Here is a 23,132-nt window from a genome sequence, read left to right on the forward strand (position 1 = left end):
ATGGGTCTGTTGTATTTTGCCTTTATTATCATTAGATATGTTCTTTTTGCCTCTCTTTTCATAGGATCTATAGTTTTCCATTCATCCCTATAGCATCATTATCTAGCTTTGGTATCAGAATAATTCTGGCCTCATAGAATTAGTTTAGAAGTGTTCCCTCCTCTTGTAGTTCTCAGAAAAAAATTGGAAAGTACTGGCACTAATTCTTTAAATATTTGACAGAATTGCCCAGTTAAATGAGACATCTGTGATCATAGGGTATCAGTTGTCAGGAAGTTTTTGATAATGATTCAAATCACCTTACTTGTTACTGTTCAGACTTCCTATTTCTATATCTCTAGGAAATTATCCATTTCTTCTAGGTTATCTAATTTGTTGACATATAATTATTCATAGTACTATCTTATGATCCTATTTATTTTGGTAGTGTCTGTTGTTATTTCGTTTTGAATCTTCTGTCTCATACTCTGTCCCACTTAAGAGTTGTAAATTCTGTTAATCTTTAAAAAAAAGCAGGATCTTAGTTTCATTGATCTTTTCTATAGCTTTTCTGGTTTCCATTTACCTTTGCTCTGATCTTTATTCTTTCCCTCCTTATGCTAATTCTGAGCTTAGTTTGTACTTTTTCTAGTTCCTTGAGGTGTAAAGTTAAGGCTGTTTATGATTTTCTTATTTCTTATATGTGCATTCATTCATCATTTGTCTCAGAACTAGTTTTGGAGCATGCCATTGGTTTTTGTTTTTTCTTTTTGTTTGTTTTCTTGTGTTTTTTTTTTTTTGTTTTTTTTGTTTTTTTTTAATATTTTATTTATTTATTTGACAGAGAGAGAGATCACAAGTAGGCAGAGAGGCAGGCGGGGGTGGGGAGCAGGCTCCCCGCTGAACAGAGAGCCCGATACGGGGCTCAATCCCAGGACCCTGAGATCATAACCTGAGCTGAAGGCAGAGGCCTAACCCACTGAGCCACCCAGGCACCCCTCCATTGGTTTTTGTATGTTGTGTTCCCATTTTCATTTGAGATATTCTTTGATTTCCTTTTTTTTTAATTGGGTATAATTTGCATGTGACATTGTATTAGTTTCAGGTGTATAATATAAAGATTTTATATTTATATATATTGTGGAATGATTACCACAATAAGTTTAGTTAACATCTGCTACCATATGTAATACTAAAGTTTTCTTGTGACTAAAAACTTTAAAGAGCTACTCTCTTAGCAAATTTCAGATGTACAGTATAGTATTAGGAACTGTAGTCACCATGCTGTACATTACATCCCCATGACTGACATTTTTTATAAATGGAAATTTGTACATTTTGAATACCTTTGCTCACATCCCTCAACTCCCACCCTTTGCCTTTGTATCTGTGAGCTTGGATTGTTCCACATTTGAGATCAAACAGCATTTCTTTTTCTGACTTATTTTACTTAGCATAATTACCTGAAGGTTTTCCATGTTGTCACAAATGGCAAAATTTTACTTCTTAATTCTTTTATTATGGCTGAATAATATTCTGGTGTGTGTGTGTGTGTGTGTGTGTGTGTGTGTATACACTTACATACTGCTACTTCTTATTCATCCTTCACTGGACATTTAGATTGTTCTGTTGTCTTTCTGTAAATAATGCAGCTTAGTAATCTTTTGTTGATGATTTTTGCATCTGTGTTCATCATGAATGTTGGCCTGTAATTTTCTTTTCTTGCGGTATCCTTGTCTGGTTTGGATATCAGGATAACGCTAACCTTGTAAAATTAGTTTGGAAGAGTTCACTCCTCTTCTATATTTTGGAAGAGTAAAAATTTCTATAAATTCCTTGGATACTTGGTAGAATTCACCAATGACGTATTCTGTCCTGGACTTTTGTTTATTGGAAGTTTTTGATTACTGACTCAATCCCCTTCCAGTAACTGGTTTGTTCAGATTCTCTCTTTCATCATGATGCAGTCTGAGGAGGTTGTATATTTCTAGAAACTTATCCATTTTTCTAGGTTGTTCAGTTTGTCGGCATATAATTGTTCATCAGTTTTTTATGATCCTTTTTATTTCTGTGGTTTATTTGTAACATCTCTTTCATTTCTGATTTTCTTTTTTTCCTTGGGGAATCTAAAGGTTTAAAGGTTTCTCAATTTTGTTTATATTTTCAAAGAAACAGCTCTTGTTTGCTTTTCTTTTGTCATTTTTTTTCCATTTTTTTCTATTGTCATTTTAATCTCTATTTCCTATATAAAACTCCAAACTTTGTTATATATATATTTTCATATATAGCTCCGAACTTTTTTTCCCCCTAGTTCCTTTACACATAAAGTTAGGTTGTTCTTATTTCTGAAGGTAGGCATTTATTACTATGAACTTCTCTCTTAAGTTTTTGTATTTTTTATTTCTATTTTCATTGTCTCATTTTTTTTATGTTCAGTTAGCCACTGTATAGTATATATTACTAGTTTTTTATATAGTGTTCAGTGACTCATTAGTTGCATATAACACCCAGTACTCATTACAATATTTGCCCTCCTTAATACCCATCACCCTGTTACCACATCCCTCCACCACCCTCCCCTCTGAAACCCTCAGTTTTTTTCCCAGGCTCCATAGTTTGTCATGGTTCATGTCCCTCTCTGATTGCACCCACTTCAGATTTCCCTCCCTTACCCTCTGGTCCTCCATGCTATTGTTTATGTTCCACATATGAGTGAAACTATATGATAATTGTCTTTCTCTGCTTGACTTATTTCACTTAACATAATCCCCATCCAGTTCCATCAATGTCAGTGCAAATAGTGGGTATTCATCCTTTCTGATGTCTGTGTAATATTCCATTGTATATGTGGACCACATCTTATTTATCCATCTGTCTGTTGAAGGTCATCTCAACTCCTTCCACAGTTTGGCTATTGTGGACGTTGCTGTTATGAACATTGGGGTGAATGACCCCTTCTTTTCACTACCTCTGTATCTTTAGGGTAAATACCTAATAGTACAATTGCTGGGTCATAGGGTAGCTCTATTTTTAACATCTTGAGGAACCTCCACACTGCTTTCCAGAGTGGCTATACCAGCTTGCATTCCCACCAACATGTAAGAGGGTTCCCACATCGTTGGCTACATTGTTGTTCCTGTTTTGTTCATTTTAGCTATTCTGACTGATGGGAGGTGGTATTTCATTGTGGTTTTGATACGTATTTCCCTAATGGCTAGTGATGTTGAACATTTTTTCATGTGTCTGTTAGCCATTTGTATGTCTTCTTTGGACAAGTGTCTGTTCATGTCTTCTGACCATTTTTTGACTTGATTATTTTGTTCTGTTTTGTTTTTTTCTTTTTTAAGATTTTATTTATTTATCTGACCGAGATCACAAGTAGGAAGAGAAGCAGGAAGAGGGCAGGAGGGAAGCAGCTCCCAGCTGAGCAGAGCACCTGATGTGGGGTTCGATCTCAGGACCCTGAGATTGTTACCTGAGCTGAAGCAGAGGCTTAACCCACTGAGCCACCCAGGCACCCCTTGATTATTTGTTTTTTGGGTATTGACTTTGAGAAGTTATTTATAGATTTTGGATATCAGCCCTTTATTTGTAATGTCATTTGCAAAAATCTTCGCCCATTCCATGGGTTGCCTCTTAGTTTTGTTGACTTCCCTTTGTTGTACAGAAGCTTTTTATCTGATGAAGTCCCAAAAGTTCATTTCTGTTTTTGTTTCCCTTGCCTTTGGAGATGTGACTTGAAAGAAGTTGCTGTGGCTGAGGAATTTTTAAATTTCTCTTTTAATTTCTTCTTTGATATATTGGTTGTTCAGTATCATGTTGTTTAATCTCCACTTTATAAATTTCCCAGTTTTCTTATAATTATATTCTGGTTTCATCAAGCATCTTGTCTGACCATATGGTATATGATTTTAATCTAACTATATTTGTTAAGACTTGTTTTGTGGCCTAATATATGACCTATCCTGGAGAATGACTATGCACTTTAAGAAGGACACCTGGGTACCTCAGATGGTTGAGCCTCTGCCTTCAGCTCAGGTCATGATCTCCAGGTCCTGGGATTGAGCCCACGTCAGGCTTTGTGCTCACCGGGGTGTCTGCTTCTCCCTCTGCCTCTGCCTTTTGCCGTGCTTATACTTTCTCTCTGTTTCTGTCTCAAATGAATAAATAAAACCCTTAAAAAAAAAAAAAAAGTGCAGTCTGTTGCATTGAATGAAATTCTCTGTAAATATCTGTTAAGTTCATCTGTTCTGACATGTTAAGGCCTATAATTCCTTTTACTCTCTGAATGATTTATCCATTGACTTATGTGGGTATTTAAGTCCTCTACTATTATTGTATTGCTTTTCCTCCCTTTAGGTGTTTTAACATTTGCTTTATATATTTAGATGCTCCAGTGTTAAGTGCATAAATATTTACAAATGCTATATCTTCTTATTGGATTGACCCTTTTATCATTATGTAATCCCCTTTTTTATCTCTGATAATCTTTGTTTTCAAGGCCTATTTTGTGGGACATACATATAGCTACTCCAGCTTTCTCTTGATTTCCATTTGCATTTGTATGGAATAACTTTTTCCATCCCTTAACTTTCAGACTGCATTTTTTTTTTTTTAGAATCTATAGTTTTTTCTTAACTTTATTTTACTTTTTCAGTGTTCCAAGATTCATTGTTTATGCATCACACCCAGTACTCCATGCAATACATGCCCTCCTTAATACCCATATTCTTATATCTAAATACTCTTGTATAGGTACCATATGGATGGGTCTTGTTTTTGTTTATTTATTTTAATCCATTTAGTCTGCCTTTTGATTAGAGAATTTAGTCCATTTACATTTAAAGTAATTTAATGGTTACATACTTCTTGCTGTTTTATTGTTTTCTGGCTGTTTGGGGGTTCCTGTTTCTTTTGTCTTCTTTTGTTCTCTTCCTCTTTGGTTTGATGGCTTTCTAGTGGTGTGCCTAGATTCATTTCTCATTATTTTGTGTGTGCACTTATCCACTGTAGGTTTTTGCTTTGTGATTACCATGAGGTTTACATTTAACAAGTTATGTTTGTAACAGTTTGTTTTAAGTCGTTAAGTTTGAATGCATTCTAAAGCTGTACAATTTTACTCTCCTTAGACCTCTTTTATATTTTTGGTGTCACAATTTACATCTTTTTTTGTATATATACTTTAATTATTGTAGTTATTTTTACTGTTTTTATTTGTTAACCTTCGTGCTAGCTTTGTGATTAATTCACTACCCTATTTACCAGTGAAATTTTTACTTTTACAAGTTACTATTTAGCACCCTTTCTTTCCTACTTAAAACATCCCCTTTAACATTTCTTGTAAGGCAGGTTTATGGTGATGAACTCCTTTGGTTTTTGCTTGTGTGGAAAACTCTTTATCTCTTCTGAATTCTGAATGATAACTTTGCCCAGGATCAGTGTTCTTGGTTGTGACACTTTCTTCTGGTTAGCTTAGGTTTTGCTGAAAAATTTGCTGTTAGTCTTATGGAGGTTCCCTTGTATAGTAACAAGTGTTTTTCTCTTACTGTTTTTAAGATTCTCTCCTCGTCCTTAACTTTTGACACTTTAATCACATTTTAATACATTTAATAATCTCTAATTGTGAGTCTTTCTGGGTTCATCTTTTTAGGAATTCTCTGAGTTTCCTGAGTGTTTTCCTCCCTCAGGTTAGGGTAATTTTCAATTATTATTTCTCCAGGTAAGTTTTCTGCCCCCTTCTCTCTCTCTTTTCCTTCTGGGACCTGTACCATGCAAATGTTAGTTTGCTTAATGTTTTTCTATAAGTTCCTTAATCTAGCTTTACTGTTTTTTCCTGGTTTCTTTGTTTGGGTTTTTTTTTTTTTTATTTGTTTGTTTGTTTGGTTTGGTTTTTTCTGCTCTGATTGGTAAGTTTCTATGACCTGTGTTTGACCCTCTCTTTTCTTTCTTTTTATCAAACCCATCTGATGTATTTTCCAGTTCAGCTATTTTATTCTTTAGCACTGACTTCTGTTTGGCACTTTCTTATATTCCCTACCCCTTTGTTGAAGTTCTCACTCTTTAAATCCATTCTTCAGAGTTTGAGGGACATATTCATGATCATTACTTTCAACTCCTTATCAGGTAAGTTACGATCTCTGTTTACTATATCACTTGATTCTGTGTTGGTTTTTACACACTAGATGCAACAACCACCTCTCCCAGTCTTCAGTGGCTAACCAGTCTTCAATGGCTAGCCTGGTGCAGGAGATGAACATTAACATTCAACCCTGTCCTAGCTTTTGGTTGTCTCTCAATCTTTTGTGTTTGTCCAAGCATCCTATATTATTTTTAACAGATCCCTGTAGTTGGTGTGTTCCAATAACTAGTTAGTTACCCACAGTCGGGGAGGGTCTCAGTTAGCACCTAGATTCAGGCTGATTAGAGGCCAGACCCTTGGGCAGTAACTTTAAGAATGCAGATATATTTGTGGTTCCACCAGACTGTAGATAAGACTCACTGACCATGAGAGCCAGAGGTGGTGTCTGCATGGCAGTTATGAAAATTAGGGCACCAATTTGGTTGGTTATTGTTTTTTGTTTTGTTTTGTTTTAGATTTTATTTATTTGTTAGAGCATAAGCAGGGAGAGTGGCAGGTAGAGGGAAAAGCAGGCTCCCTGCTGAGCAAGAAGCCCGACACAGGACTCAATCCCAGGACTCTGGAATCATGCCTGAGCCAAAGGTAGATGCATAACTGACTGAGCCACCCAGGCGTCTCAAATGTGTGTTTAATTAGAAGCCTGCCTCAGAATGCAGCTCTCATATAAACCAATAGGCCTCTTTCACAAAAGACTGAGCTCCTAGTTCACTTTACCTCTTGCTGTGCCCTAGGGGTGGTAGCTTGGTAGCTATTTAAGAACTCTTTCTCTGTTGGTTACAGACCTATGGGATTTATGAGCATAAACTCCACTGGACACCAGAGCCAAGTGATATAGAGGTATCCCCCTGAAGTAGCTGTGAAAAATCAAGGCATCAGCCAAGAATATAAGTTCCTTTCTTAAAGATAATGGCAAGCTCCAGCAAGGTAGATGGAGAATGTAAATATTGCATTCACTGGCTTCTGTTCAGTGAGAGCAATTCTGTGGATATCTATAAATGTGCCAAACTAGAAGCCTCAGGTCAGACCCTCAGGTCGGAGCCCCTGGACAAGAAAATAGGCCTCTCTCTTAGATTGGGAGTGGGTTTTGGTCTGCAAGCTGTACTCTGCCCTAATAGTGTTAGTCTGTCAAACTACCTCTTTGATTGTTCCAGTTCTGTGAGACCCAGGAACACAAGCTCTCATTCTCTAGAGCCAGCTAATCAAGGGTGTTTTCTGAAAGGCAGCTACAAAAACTGGGTCACCTGGTACAAAAACCATGATACCAGGTATAGATAAAATCTCCAGGAGATACTGGTGCTCTAGAGCATAACCGAGAGAGATTAGGAAGATGGTACTCACCAGCTTTCTTCCCCAGAGAGTCCTCCTCTAGGCCCCTGCCCTTCAGACCAATGCTCTAACATTAGCAAGTAAGTCTCTTTCACATGAAACCTGGCACCTGCAAAGGATGGCTTCCATGCCAGGCCCTGGGGCAGGTGAGTCTGCACATGAGCCTTTTAAGAGTCATTTTTCAGTTTCCTATAGCCCCAGTCAATCTGATAGGTGTAAACCCTGTAGGTCTTCAAAGCCAGATGTTCTGGAGTCTCATCTCTCAGGTGCCAGTCTTAAATGTTAGGATGCCCAGTGTGGGATCAAACAATTTGCTTCTCAGGGAGAGACTCCAACTGCTGAACCCCCTTCTGATTGGGTCTGTTGTGGGGATTTGTGGTGAGATTATCTCAGTCTTTCCTACCCACTTTGATCTGCTTTGCCTCTTGTTTACCAGACATGAAGAGCTCACTCTGCCAAGTTTTAGGGTTTTTTTCTGGAGGAAATTGTTCCATAGATAGGTATTGATTCAGTGTGCTGTGTGAGGTAAGTTGAAGGATCTTCTTCTGTCACTATCTTGAATTGGAACTGGTTTTTTTGTTTTTTTGTTTTTTGTTTTTTGTTTTTCTATTAGAGTTATATTTATTTCAACAAAATTATCAAGTAAAACTACAAAGAAAAATATTTGACACAGAGACACAATTTTGTAGAGAGGAAGTTTAGCACTAATTGATATGATAAATTACATCTTTTGATATTTGGGGGGAAACTATTACCAGAAGAATCACTAAAATACAGCATCATGTGCCACAGCACATGAAAACATTCCCATAAAAATTAAAGATTTTCATTTGAACACTTATTTTTTCATCCCTCTTTGAATTTATATTCTGAAACTTGATGTTTTATTGCAGTTTCCACTTGCATAGAGTATCTTTCCCATCACTGCAGGTCTCATATGTAGCTTTAACACTGAAGTATATCTCCTATTGGCACCCGGTAGTTGGGTCTTACTTTTTGTCCAGCCAGCCGGTGTGCCTTTTGATTGGTGAATTCATTCCACTTCCATTTAGAGTAATTACTAATATGTAAAGACTTACTAATGCCATCTTAATTGCTTTCTTGTTTTGTATTTCCATTATTTATTTTTCCCTCACTTTCTAGGCAGGAGCCTTTGTAAATTGGTTATTCTTCCTGGTGGTATGCTCTGTTTCCCCCTTCTTTGTCAATCTGCTGTAGGTTTTTGTCTTGTAGTTACTGTGGGGCTTACATAAAATTTCTTAAAGATAAGTTATTCTCAGCCTGAAATTGTTTTATGTCTCATTACATAGGTCTTTTTTTTTTTAAATATGTAGTATATTATTTGCCCCAGGGGTACAGGTTTGTGAATCTTCAGGCTTAAACACTTCACAGCACTCACCATATCACATACCTTCCCCAATGTCCATAATCCAACTGCCCTCTCTACACCCCCCTTCTCCCAGCAACCCTCAGTTTGTTTCGTGAGATTAAGAGTCTCTTATGATTTGTCTCCCTCCCGATCCCATCTTGTTTTATTTTTTCCTTCCCTACCCCTCAAAACTCCCTGCCTCTCAAATTCCTCATATCATGGAGATCATATGATAATTGTCTTTCTCTGATTGACTTATTTCACTCAGCATAATACCCTCTAGTTCCATCTACATCATTGCAAATGGCATGATTTCATTTCTTTTGATGGCTGCATAGTATTCCATTGTATATAAATACCATATCTTGATGTTAGTTACAATTTAGATCTTTTTTTTTAGTTTCATTAACAACTTACTGTAACTGTAGTTATTTTTCTCACTGTTCCTTTAACTTTTATACTGTTGATGAAGAGCTGACATACCATCCTAATTTAGAATTAGTTTTCTAAGTCCAAAAGGAATATTTTTACCTTTACCTAGTGTGTTGTGTATTTTCGTGTTTTCATGTCGCTGGTCAGCCTGTCGTCGTTTTAGATAAGAACCTCTTATTTTATTGCTTGCAGGCAGGGCTAGTGGTGAATTTTTTCAGATTCAGTTGCTCTGGGAAAGCCTTTATTTCTTCTTTGTATCTGAAGGAAAACTTTGCCAGATTAAGTATTGTTGGCTGACAATTTTATATCTTTCAACACTTCAAATATGTCATTATACTCTCTACAGGCCTGTAGAGGTTCTGCAGATAAATCTGATAGTGTAATGGGAATTTCTGTGTAGGTTACATTTTTTTTTCTTTTTTAACTTGGATGCCTTTAAAATTCTTTATTATGGATTTATGACAATTTATGTCTTATAAAGGTCATTTTGTTTTAAGATAAAAGGGTAATCTATGGGATGCCTGGGTGGCCCAGTTGGTTAAGCATCTGCCTTCAGCTCAGGTCATGATCCCAGGGTCCTAGGATAGTCCCATGTTGGGCTTCTTGCTCAACTGGGAGCCTGCTTCTCCCTCTCCTGCTCTCTTTGCTTGTGCTTTAATAAATAATTTTTTAAAGACTTTATTTGTTACTTATTTGATGCAGAGAGAGAGACCACAAGTAGGTCAGAGAGGCAGGCAGAGGGACAGGGGGAAGCAGGCTCCCCGCTGAGCAGAGAGCCTGATACGGGGCTCCATCCCAGGACCCTGAGATCATGACCTGAGCCGAAGGCAGAGGCCCACCCCACTGAGCCACCCAGGTGCCCCAAGGATATATTTCTGTAATGACTTACCATTAAGAGAGACAATGGTTGCTGACCCTACTCTCCAGGATCATCAGATGTTCATTTTAGAAAGTATACTCAGGATGGAGAAGAGCTGGAAAGGTCAAAAGTGTAGAAGCATGAAATGGGGGAACATTTATGACTCTTATGAAGTTACTTTAATATTGGTCTAAGAGAAACATTAACTAGATTATATCATAATTAAACCTACAAAACGATTTTATTATAATTAAGAAGTTTGAAATAGGAGAGAAAATGAAGATATTGTATATTTATCAATAATGGCTTTTTCTTATCTGTACTTTACAAAAGAAGGAAAGGATGTCATTTATATTTTGACATATGGTACCCTTTATATATATAAAATGGAAGCTTAGAAAATATAACATCCCCTCTAAAGGGAGAATTACCCAAGGTAACATTATATAAGAACAAGAAAATACCTATACCCTTGCCATTCTGCTTTCACTTGATGTTAAGAAGCAAATCCTAGAGTTACTGAAAACTGTGACTGTGCTAACAATACTTAAATATACAGAATTGAATTTGACCTTATTTTGTTACTGATAAAACTTCCTTTTAATAAAATGAGATTTCAATAATATACAAAGTGGGGAATATTTTCACTAAATGCTCTCTGACTTTAAAATTCTATGGCTAGTAAAATCCATTTTATTATTCATTATTCATAGTATTCTTGTTATTTATTCATTTTACTTTAATTGGGTAATTGACAACAAAAGCATTTCAAAGATTGATTTGTTTTAGAGAGAGAGAGCATGAGAGGGAGGGGCACAGGGAGAGCGAGAGAGAATCCCAAGCATCTCAGAATCTCAAGTATCTGTGACAGATACTTGAGCGGCAACCCAAGCCCGATGCCACCATGCTGAGATCACGACTGAGCTAAAACCAGGAGTGGGATGTTCAGTCAAGTCAGCTGTGCCACCCAGTGGCCCCAAAACAAAGGCATTTTATATTGCAGTAGCATAGAAGTTTCTAATTCCTTACATGTTTCAAAGAGACTAAGCCCTAAAATTAGAGTAACGTCAAGTTGTTTATTAGGTAGTCATAAAGATGTTTAAGAGCTACTGGTAAGTCAGTTAAAGTTAGTAATAAAAGTGAAAAATCTCCTATTTGATTTACACATCTAAGTGACAATCTACACTATTAGTATCATACAAAATGGTTTTACTAGCCATAATCAGTTTCTCTTGATTTATGTATAACTTTTTTTTTTAAACTAAAAATGAATCTTCTTTGCAGAGTATTTAGAAAATACTTTTGGTTACTGCTTTCTGCAATTATGGTAGAGATCTATAAACCATATCAATAACAAGCGTTCATAGTACTAGTGGATATTTTTCCAGTAATTTTGTGATAAATTCTTCGAGTAATAGTACACATTAAACGTATATTATTTTGTGAAATGGTGTTTTAATGGTAGAGGACTTTGCTATCTGACTCTCGGTTTCTGCTCAGGTCATGATCTCATGATCATGGTTGGTGGGATCCAGCCCCCAGGCAGCCTCCTAGTTTGGCAAGGAGTCTGCTTGAGATTTTCTTTCTCTGCCTCTCCCCACACTGGTACATGCTCATTCTCTCTTAAATAAATCTTTAAAAAAAAAAAAATTGCTATTGGTCACACCTGGGAAAAGAATCCAGATTTTTCTGGACCATGTTCTTTTCATAGAAACATGTCTGGATGTAGAATATATCCCTATTTTATAAAAAATAAACATACAGGACACAAAACAAACTGAGGGTTGATGGGGGGAGGGGGGGTGGGAGAGGGGGGGTGGGGTTATGGACATTGGGGAGGGTATGTGCTATGGTGAGTGCTGTGAAGTGTGTAAACCTGGCGATTCACAGACCTGTACCCCTGGGGATAAAAATATATGTTTATAAAAAATAAAATTAAAAAAAAAAAACGTACAGGAAGAAGTATTGCATGGTCTTCAAACTTTTGAGTTCTGAATTCTGATTGCTTATTTTGCCTCCAGCAGTCTGCCTCACTTAGTAAGTACGTTAGGGGGTTGTGAGAATATAAACTGATAGGCATATTTTTTTCACAGTAACAATGTTGACTAAGAGCTTTCTCTGCTAGAATTCCCTGTTAATAATGTTTATATTCAATAAGTATTCATCTTAAATTATTAAAAATATGAAGTACACTTTCATTTTTACTTTTACATCATAGATAATTTTTTCTAATCTCTTTTTTTGTTTTGTTTTAGGTCACTTTTCACATTGAACCATACAGCAATCGAGATGATCAAAACATGTACAAAAATGTCAAATATATTATAGACAAGTGAGTTTCTTCTGTGTTTATAATTACTGTTTTATGATCCAATGATAGCAAGTACATTTAAATTGTATTTGAGATTTGAATGACTTATGGTCTGATATGTTAAAATTAAATTTTGTAGTGAATACTCATTTTGAGGAACATTTCTGAAATTCCTTATAATTCACTTTCTGTATAGATTATTTACTGTTTATATGTTTATTAAGCTATTTATGATTTGCTGGCTGACATTTTAAATTGGTATTCTTTAAATCATGAATACAGATTATCTTTTTAAAAGAAGGTTCAAATTATGAAATGTGAACTGCTTTATATCTATGGACCCACATCCAATTTTTTTATTTAGTCTGATTATAAGGAAAAAATTAATACAGCTTCATTTTGTTCAAGGATTTTACTGGTAAGAACCTGTGACTGATACTATACTCGTAAAAGGAAACTTGTCAGCAGGAATATCAGTTGACATATTCATATAGAAAATGGGCTTTTTATGGTGTTGGTCATCATTTGTAAACCTCAATATAAGATAATTTCTTGTTAGGAAAAATGAGATACTTGATACATCAAGACATTACCTATCTGCAAAATTGAAAATGCATTTTTAATGATTATCCTTAATATGACTGATTCCCCAAAGAAAGTGAACAATATGCTTAAACTGTGCTGATTACCTTCATTTTCAATATAGAAACAGTTATTGTCTGTGGAAAATGAGTTACAGATATTCACTTCACTTTTACATATTTTTGTATTCTAGATATGGAAATCATCCAGCCTTTTATAGGTACAAGACTAAGACTGGCAATGCTCTTCCTATGTTTTATATCTATGATTCCTATATCACAAAGCCTGAAAAATGGGCCAATTTGTTAACCATCACAGGGTCTCGGAGCGTCCGCAATTCTCCTTATGATGGACTGTTTATTGCACTTCTAGTAGAAAGCAAACATAGATATGATATTCTTCAAGGAGGTTTTGATGGAATTTACACATATTTTGCCACAAATGGCTTTACTTATGGCTCATCGTATGAGAACTGGGCGAGGCTAAAATTTTTCTGTGACCAGTTCAACCTACTGTTTATCCCAAGTGTGGGCCCAGGATATATAGATACCAGCATCCGCCCATGGAACGCTCAAAACACTCGGAACCGAATCAGCGGGAAGTACTATGAAACTGCTCTGGGGGCTGCACTCCATGCTCACCCCAGTGTGATTTCTATCACCTCTTTCAATGAGTGGCATGAAGGAACTCAGATTGAAAAAGCCATTCCCAAAAGAACCAGTAATACCGTGTACCTGGATTACCGGCCTCATAAACCAAGTCTTTATCTAGAACTGACTCGCAAGTGGTCTGAAAAATACAGTAAGGAAAGAGCAACTTATGCATCAGATCAGAAGCTGCCTCTTTCTTAATGCATTAAGTACCTTTTGTTTTAAGTGTGTACTGATTGGCAGTTATCCCCATAATAAAAAGAATTTGCACTTTTAAAAAAAAATTGTGATATCATCATTGCCACCCTTCACAATGCTGCACTGAAAAAATATCTGAGAGAAAAACTGTGCAAATAACATTCCCTGTGGCATAATTTGCTACAAATTTTTATCTCACACAAAACTGTATTACATAAATAATTAGTGCACAATTAAATCCTTCTTGTATTCTGGGCCCAAAGAAATAGATTGCGTATATTGGGTATGTCTAGTGAAGAAAATAGGACCTAAAAGATCATGTACATGTTTCATTTAGACTTTTTTCCCAATGATTCAGTCATCCAGAGTGTTCACTAACACAATAAAGTCTGCAATAAAAATTCTTAAGGAAAATAAAATCACAACTTTAGCCTTACTGTGAATCACATTGTGTTAGGAAGGCCTCCTTTCTATAGCACAATATACATCATCCTTTGAGGATTTTTTGATTACTTATAACATGCTAGGTGTTTGGCATGCCTAGTATGCCTGCTTTACAATGCTAAATTCCAGATTTTAGAAGCTATGGTAAGTTCCTTCATGCTTCTGTATTAAGAAAACATAGTTGGTTCACAATTATGAAGATAGAATGCCCAAAATACCAGTTTTTGGATAACCTGTTGATCTTTAACTTGTTATTCTATTCATGTTTTTAATCAGAGACCAACTGTTAGTAAGAAAGAAAAAAGTTGATACTATCATTGGATTTCCTTCTTAATATTTAAGCTGTTTTTACCAAAGTAGGGAACATTTACTTAGCATTTTAGGAACATGGAAATGAAAATTCTCTTATATCTTAAACTCATTCCTGAAGTTTGACTTGTAAGTTTAATACTTAATGATGGCAATAATCTAATTTAAAAGACAATATATCCCCATGTAAAAACATATTTCATGGTATCTACCAGATTCAATACTTGTGATCAGTTGATTGTCCTGTTGTGACAAATTAATCCACATATATGCTGAAAATGGATCTCTTTAATAGATTATATGTTATCCTTCAGTTCTTATAGTTAACTAGAACTCTAAAATATATATATACTATTACAAGAATATTATTTCTTAATTTACTAAAGAGAAACAATACTGAACAATAATAGATATAAATCTCCAGGTTTTAGAGATATTCAGAAATAAAGTAACTGTAGAATTTATCATAACATAGCCCAAATGAAATTTATTTTAGCCAGTGATTTTCAAGTAAAATATCTTTTCTTTGAAAAAAGGCATGACTAATGTTAAACTTATTTATAAATTAAGAATTTGCCATTTCTCAGAGAATGATCCGGTCATGAGAAATTTGAGCAATAGTAGTAACTTACTTTCTAGAGGAAATTACAAGAATAAATCACTATAATGATATAACCAAGGCTTTCATAGGAACATTAACACAGATACGACCTGTGGATTTTTTTTCTTATATCCATGTAGCTACTATATGTTATCACAGGAATAAACTCTAAATGTATCATGCCTAATAATCACTTATACCATATTTTATTAAATTTAGAGATATTACTACAGAGGAATTTTTGTCATTGCTTATACTGTATATTTTAACCTACTGTGACAGAAAATTTTATGAAATAGTTCGAGATTAAGAGAAAGTGTATAAAAACAAAGTCAACAAATACTCAATGTGAATACTACCACTTTCTGTCTTGCTTCCACTGCAGACCTAGATAATCTACTACAGCACTCTTTACCTCTGAGCTTTGTTGTGGTTCCCAACACATTACTCCCAACCAGCCAGTAAGGATCAGATTTCAAAGTAAAACGGATTTTTTTCTCAAGGGAGGAATGTTTGGAATCTGACCTCATAAGAGTTTAAGAATTTATAACTATATGAAAACCCTGTGTCTTTTTGCCTGTTTTAAAAAACAGGAGGAATTATCTCTAATTTCATAAGTCTTCCTCAGGTATTCATTACAGCTGCCTTTATCATTTGACTTATAACACAGTTTAAATCATTATGATCACAAGTAAAAGCAAAGAACTGATTGCCTAATTTAAACTATCTAGGTGTGACCTCAGTAAACTATTAAACAGTGTAATATATGCAACGCATGAATCACAATTCTTTTATGGTTTAATCAGTCTATTTTGACTGTATTGAAAATAATTGTTTTATTATTCTCCTTAAGGACTAATATTGTCAAAAACTGCTGTTATTAATGTTTAAGTTGTATGTTAACTTTTTTTCTGTTTTAAAAGTAAAAGACTTTTGTTATATGGAGTAATTAACTTTCATTTAATAAAAGTGTACATGAAATAGTGTATCTTAGGTATAAAAATGTGTCCCTTTCTATTTATGAAATATTTAATTTCTGATTAGCAGATGAAAAGTAGTATTCATTCATAACTATATATTTTCTCTATTTGAGATATGCAGCACTTACAAAGTCTGTATCTTTAACTGTATATACATTTTTAAATCTGTAAATTTGTTAAACACACAAACACAAAAAGTTTTGGGGGTAGCGGGTAGAGGTGTCATTTTTTATTCTTTGGGCATGATCCTATGTTAGCTCTAACTCTTTTGGGAAATCTTACCCAAACAAACCACCAGAGAATCTATCAAGTTTATAACCATGCACTTTTTCATACTGACCAGTTAAAGATGACGGTTCCTGAATTCTATAGTGTCTACAGAAACAGCTCTTAAAAGTCTATATCTAAATTTTGAATCAAGGTAGAACACCCTCATGCCCCACAGTATAGAAGCAATACTTTATGACCAGCAAAATTCCAGTTATTTTTTATAAATATCTATAATTTCAAAATGAAAAATGGACCTAACCACAAGCAAAAAAGTTTATTCATTCAGGTAAAATTCTATACTGGCTTTGCTATATATCCACATAAAGTCTAAATGTTATTGTATGCTTCCTATAAGATTATCATTCTTGAGAATTCAAGTGCTACATTGCTTAATTATTTTAGAGATTCATTGTAGTCCAATCAAAGAACTTAGTAGTAGTTCTCTTATATTTCATCAATGACGAGGGGAACATTTTTCAATGTGGTTAGTTTTTGTTGTTGTTATTGTTACGTAATTTATGATATAAAAAGAAAAAAAGAAGTAGTAAATGGCCACAGATCTAAAATTTAGTGACGTTAAAACATAGTAGCACTATTTTGGATGTTCTAGACTTCATTTAAAAGCATCTTATATGTTTTAAGTTTCTCAATTTACATAAAATTAACCATAAATTCAATCAAAGTTAAAGAGCCTTTTAGAAAAGACCCCATGAAATGAATATTTTATGACATAAGGAAATGGTGTACTATGGTATATGATTTGTATCATCATGCCTTGTTTTTGATTTTTTGAAAGAATTGGTTAATCTGAGCAAAGATTGTTGTAAACATGAAATAAAGTGACACTTTAGCTAATTACATTTAAAATACATTAATTATATTTATGTTCATGCATAAAAGTATGAGTCAGTTTTACAAAAGCCATTATGAAAACACTATTAATTTGGTAATGTCTAATGTAATATGATCTTTACCCTGATTTTGAAACAAATACAAAAGAGAAAAATAGAAGAAATTCACTTGTAATAAATGCAATAAAGTTTAGAAATGTATATATTTAAACACAGTCACCTAAGGGTAGTATGTCAGAATGTTTTTTGGATGTAGTAAGTTTGTATTTACTGAATGCTGCCATTCTACGTATTGTTTTTTAATTACTTAGATTCTTTAGTCATGTGGCAGTCTATTAAGCCATTCATATTAAAATAGCACAGTCTAATCTCTGGCTTCATGTAAAAAGCTAACTGCAAGGCTGCTAAATTCTTCCTTGAAAATTTGGTGTTATATTTAATTCAAGTACATTACTGGAAATCATGCTCTTGACTTTTTAGCTGTCTCGTAAAAAAAAAAAATGTTGACAATCATTTTATGAATAGCAGCTGAGCTTAAATTCTATTTTTCCTCATGAGTATTATGTATTCTTAGCTAAAGACTTAATATAATCCCCAAATAAAATATTCTTTTAATGTATAATATTTCATTGTTTTCTTTTTAGTTTAGTCATTCTTATGTAGAGTGTAGGTAATGCTTTCTCTTTTTAAAATGTGTACTCATTTGAAAACAGGATTTAAAGTATTTTTTCCATAAAAAGAATTTAAAAGTATATGAACAATGAAAGATGGGAATCTAGAAAGAATATACATCTATATACATGCTAGCATATATAGCTGACTGCATATTTGGTATTGAGCTTCTGAGTAGTTAATACAAGATGTTATATGGTTTTGTTTTGTTTTGTTGGCCAGGAAAGGAGCATCTCCTTTACAAGGTAAACCGTATGTTGTCGTCACAATTTAAAATAAAAGGTAAAACATAGGGAATATAGTCAGTGGTACTGTGTATAATGTTGTATGCTGACAGATGGTAGCTACACTTACGGTGAGCACAACATAACATATAGAGTTGTTGAGTCACTATGTTGTACACCTCAAAATAATGTAACAAGTATCAACTATATAAAAAAAAAACTTTAAAAATTTTTTCCAATTGCCATTAAACCTATGGTTTAAAAAAATAAAAATGTAAAAACCTATAGGAACCTGTCAGATAATGTACTATAAATAAATGCAGCAGGTTTAAGACCATAGAGAGTCCTAGGTACTGTGGACCACTTTCAACTAAAGGGAGTAGTTGCTAATCAGCTCTCAATTCATTTTGTAGGTATGGGTCACTAAAATGAGGAAGTATGTATGCCCATATGTGTATAAATTTTTTCTAATTACAGCATGTTGGCAAATGCCAGAAAAGATTTTTAAAATATTTGCTTGGTGGGGTCACTAATTTGTGACCTCTGATAGAATATAAAATTATTGAGAACATTTTTCATAACATTACACTCAAGGGGATTTCATATGACTAGTTATTGTGATGATTATTGGATAAGTTCTAAGTATATAACAAAACTCAATGAAAGTGAATCCATGTATGATAATTTTTCCCTGATCTTATAGGAAATCAGAAATAAAACACCCCAACAATGAGGTACATGTCTCTTAGCCAGGACCAATATGCCAAGACCAAATTTCATTTATTATTTATCCTCATTTGGCTTTTTGAATAGCTGATTTGAATTAATTTTATTTACTGAGAAGGACCAATGCTTTCATTCTTTTGCCTATTCGATATAGATCCATGTTTGGAGCCTGGAAAGTAAGTAGAAAACACCATAATTGCCTTTAAGTATAGCCTCCATTTCTGTAACCTATTTTCTGCCTTTTTGATGCCTGTTATTCAACCTTTCTTCCTTACTCTCAACTTACCTGCCTTTCATATCTGTTTTGTTTCAAAGAGGATATTAGTGATTTGTTAGAATATATAACATGTGACAAAAAAGTCTCAGTTGAATTGGAACAAGAATAGGAATACACATTGAACCCAGCATTAACAGGAAAACAATATTATGCTAAATACACTGCTATACTGGTGATAACAAATTTAAGCTTTTGAGTAGCCAATATGAAAAAAAAAATCTAATTATCTACATATTGTGTGATACTCATAGAGTAAGATACAAATTTCTCAAGAAAAGTATAGCTGTCTTAAGGATCTCCACTCTTCCCACATTTATTCAAATGAGTACTGAAAATCTAGCCACAACAATCAACAAAAAATAAAAGGCATCTAAATTGGTTAAGAAAGAAAAACTATTTACAGGTGACATGATACAAAACACAGAAAACCTACAGGCTCCCCTAAAAAACTACTAGAAACACGTGAATTCAGTAAAGGTGCAGGACACAAACATATAGAAATCTGTCATCTTTCTATATGTTAATGACAAGAGAGAAATTAAAACAATCCATTTCAACCATATTAAAAAAAAAAATACCTTGGAATAAACTTAACCAAAGAGATGAAAGATCTGTATTCTGAAAACTAAAACACTGATGAGAGAAATTGAAGGTAACACAAACAAATGGAAAGATATCCCATACTCCTGAATTGGAATAATATTGCTAAAATGTCCATACTACCCAAAGCAATCTACAGATCAATGAAATCTCTATCAAAATGACAACAGCATTTTTCACAGAACTAGAATAATATTGAGAAATATATGGGACCACAAAAAAACCCAAATAGCAAAATCAATCTTGAAAGAACAAAACTTTCCCAGATATCAAAATATACTACAAAACTAGTAACCAAGACAGTATGGCACTGGCACAAAAACAGACATATAGATCTATGGAACAGAATAGAAAGTTCCGATATAAACCCATACTTATATGGTCAATTAATTATGACAAAGGCAAGATTACAATGGAAAAAAAAAAGTTTCTTCAATAAACAGTACTGGGAAAACTAGGCCACTTTCTTACACAATACACAAAAGTAAAATGGATTAAAGACCTAATCATGATGACCTAAAAGCAGAATACTTCTAGAACAAAATAGGTAGTATTTCTTTGACCTCAACTGTAGCAACATATTTGTGGATATGTCTCCTTAGGCAAGGGAAATGAAAAATTAAAATACTGGACTATGCCAAAATAAAAAGTTTTTGCACAGCAGAGGAAACCAGCAAAATGAAATGGCTCGCTATTGAATGGGAGAAGGTATTTGTAATATCCAATAAGGGATTAATATCCAAAATACAAAATCCAAACATACAACTCAACCTCAATAAAAAAAATCTGATTTAAAAAATGGGCCAAGGACATGAATAGACATTTTCTCAAAGAAGATATACAGATGACCAGCAGAAACATGAAAAGATGCTCAACATCACTAATCACCAGGAAATGCTAACCCAACTCACAATGACACATCACCTTACACCTATCAGAATGGTTAGAATTAAAAAAAAAAAAAAATGTTGTCAAGGATGCAGAGAAAAAGGGAACCCTCATGAACTGTTGGTGGGAATGTAAGTTGGTACAGCCACTGTGGGAGTTTTGTAAAACATTAAAAATTGAAACACCATATGATTCAGTAATTCCACTACTGGGTATTTGCCCACAGAAATGAAAACACTAATTTGAAAAGATATTTGCATCCTTGTTTATTTGGCATTATTTACAGTAGCCAAGATAAGGAAGCAACCAAAGTGTCTATCTATGGGTAAAAAAGATGTGGGAAATATATACAAGGTAATATTACTCAGCCATAAAAAGAATGAGATCTTGCCATTTGCAATGACATGGATGGACATACAGGGTATTACGCTAAGTGAAATAAGTCAGATAGACAAAAGACAAATACCATACAGTTTCACTTTTATGTGGAATTAAAAAAAAATAAAAATGAACAAGTCAAACAGAAACTGACACATAAATAAAACTGTTGGTTCCAGAAGGGAGAGGGGTGGGGGTATGAGCAAAATGGGTGAAGGGGAGTGGTTTGGAAAGACAGGCTTCTAGTTATGGGATAAAGAAATCACACGGATGAAAGGTACATAATAAGTATAGTCAATGGTATTATAATAGTATTGTATGGTGAAAGATGGTAGCTATGCTTGTGGTAAACCTAGCATAATGTATAGATTTGTCAAATCATTATGCTGTACACCTGAAACTAATGTAATGCGTGTCAACTATTTAAATATACACACACACACATATATATATTATATATATCTTAGTATTAAGAGAAGTTTCTTTTTGAGAGTTCTCAGAAAGAAGATACTGTATGAATAATGTCTTTATATCAACACCTTCCTTATAATATGCCAAGGCCAAATTTCATAAGGCTTTTTCTTATAAATATCTCTAGAATATGTGATTGCAGTATCATGCTAAAGCACAATCACTAAAAGCATTTATATATTTATCCATCCATCCACCCACCCACTCAGCCATCCATTTATCTTAAAAAGTGAATAGTCCATGTATGTATCTTTCAAGTAATTCTTCCCACAATTTTTTGAATATTCACTAATATTTCTTGAATTTTTGCCAGAGAGTGTAATGGTAAAGGGGATACACATGAGTAAGACACTAGCTTCCTGCTTTCAAAATACTTAAAGTTTTTAACAAAGCATTATGGTTTAGGTGATGCACTTTACATTTTTTGATCCCTCATAATCAATCAGCTGTATACATAACAGAAGTTTTCTTATAAATAATCAAAATGAAAGGCTGAGTGAAGTATATATTGGTTTCAGAAGGGAGGGAAAATGAAATTATGTAGCTCACAATTTTATACAGAAAAACATTTGTATTTGCTGAATTGGTAGTACATTAGCCATAGATCACCATTTATTCACAAAAAAGGAGACCAAAATGTTTACTGATAACTCATCTGCCTGGTTTCCAGATCTTTAAAATGAAGGCATTGGATTGGAAATAACTAGGATTGCTATTTAGAACTATTACTATTTTTGTGTTATCAATAGCATCAAAACCAAAACAAAAAATGAAAAGTCTGCATTTCTACAGACATAAAAACTATCTGAAAAAGAAGATTTAATAAAATCATACAAACCTTAAAATTATCATCTGCCATCCACTCTGGATTTTATTACTCTTTCTGTTTTATTAACTTTTGCCTTTCAAATAACATTGTTATAGATATTAAATATGTTAATACAAATAAATTGTCTAAAATCATTCCAAAACATGCTAATGTTCAATAAATGTTGGCCATCCCTGTCATTTTTATGCTCAAAATAAGAACCAAATTGTCCATCAGTGAGTGAAAGGACAAATGAATTTTGGTACATTCATAAAATATTGTTAAGCAATGAAAAATAATAGAACACTGATACACATGGATAAATGTGTATTTATACCACACGGATAAATCCCAGTACATTGTGCTAAGTGAAGGAAGTCATCTGCCAAGGATTATAGGTATCCCCTGCTTATCCGAAAGCAGAACATGCCTATGAAACCTTTGTGAGCTAAAATCATATAAAGCAAAGAAGTAATTACCATTTCACAAAAGTGAAAATCCTCTACAAATTTCTTTTGGTTTGAGAAAATAGATGCTAGTGTAGGTCTTTCCTAAAAGAAAAGTGGCATAAAGCCAACTTTTTGGTAGCAGAGGAAGCCTGTATATATTTTATTTTACTTCTATGATATTCTGAAAAAAGCAAAATAGATTGGTGGTCCCTAAGGTCTAGGAGTTGGGGACAGGGGCTTCATTACAAAGGAACAGCACAAGACATTTGCTTACTAAACAGCACTATACATTTCCCAAAATTCACAGAGCTATGTAACTCCTCTCCACTCAACATATAC

General features: G+C 34.0%; 1 protein-coding gene across 2 annotated transcripts in view; it reads left to right on the forward strand.

The window, feature by feature from the left end:
• Positions 1 to 13,922, forward strand: part of MANEA (mannosidase endo-alpha) — an 80,591-nt gene extending 66,669 nt beyond the window's left edge. For both annotated transcript variants that reach the window (XM_032858148.1, XM_032858149.1), the window contains exons 4-5: positions 12,360 to 12,436; positions 13,191 to 13,922. In XM_032858148.1, the coding sequence (XP_032714039.1) occupies positions 12,360 to 12,436; positions 13,191 to 13,848 (735 nt within the window). In that variant the 3' untranslated portion in view covers positions 13,849 to 13,922. The remainder of the gene's footprint in view (positions 1 to 12,359; positions 12,437 to 13,190) is intronic.
• The last annotated feature ends 9,210 nt before the right edge of the window (positions 13,923 to 23,132 follow it).

This window comes from Lontra canadensis, unplaced genomic scaffold (genome assembly GCF_010015895.1).
Source record: "Lontra canadensis isolate GAN:19392208 unplaced genomic scaffold, GSC_riverotter_1.0 scaffold14, whole genome shotgun sequence".
Classification (NCBI taxonomy): Eukaryota; Metazoa; Chordata; class Mammalia; order Carnivora; family Mustelidae; genus Lontra; species Lontra canadensis.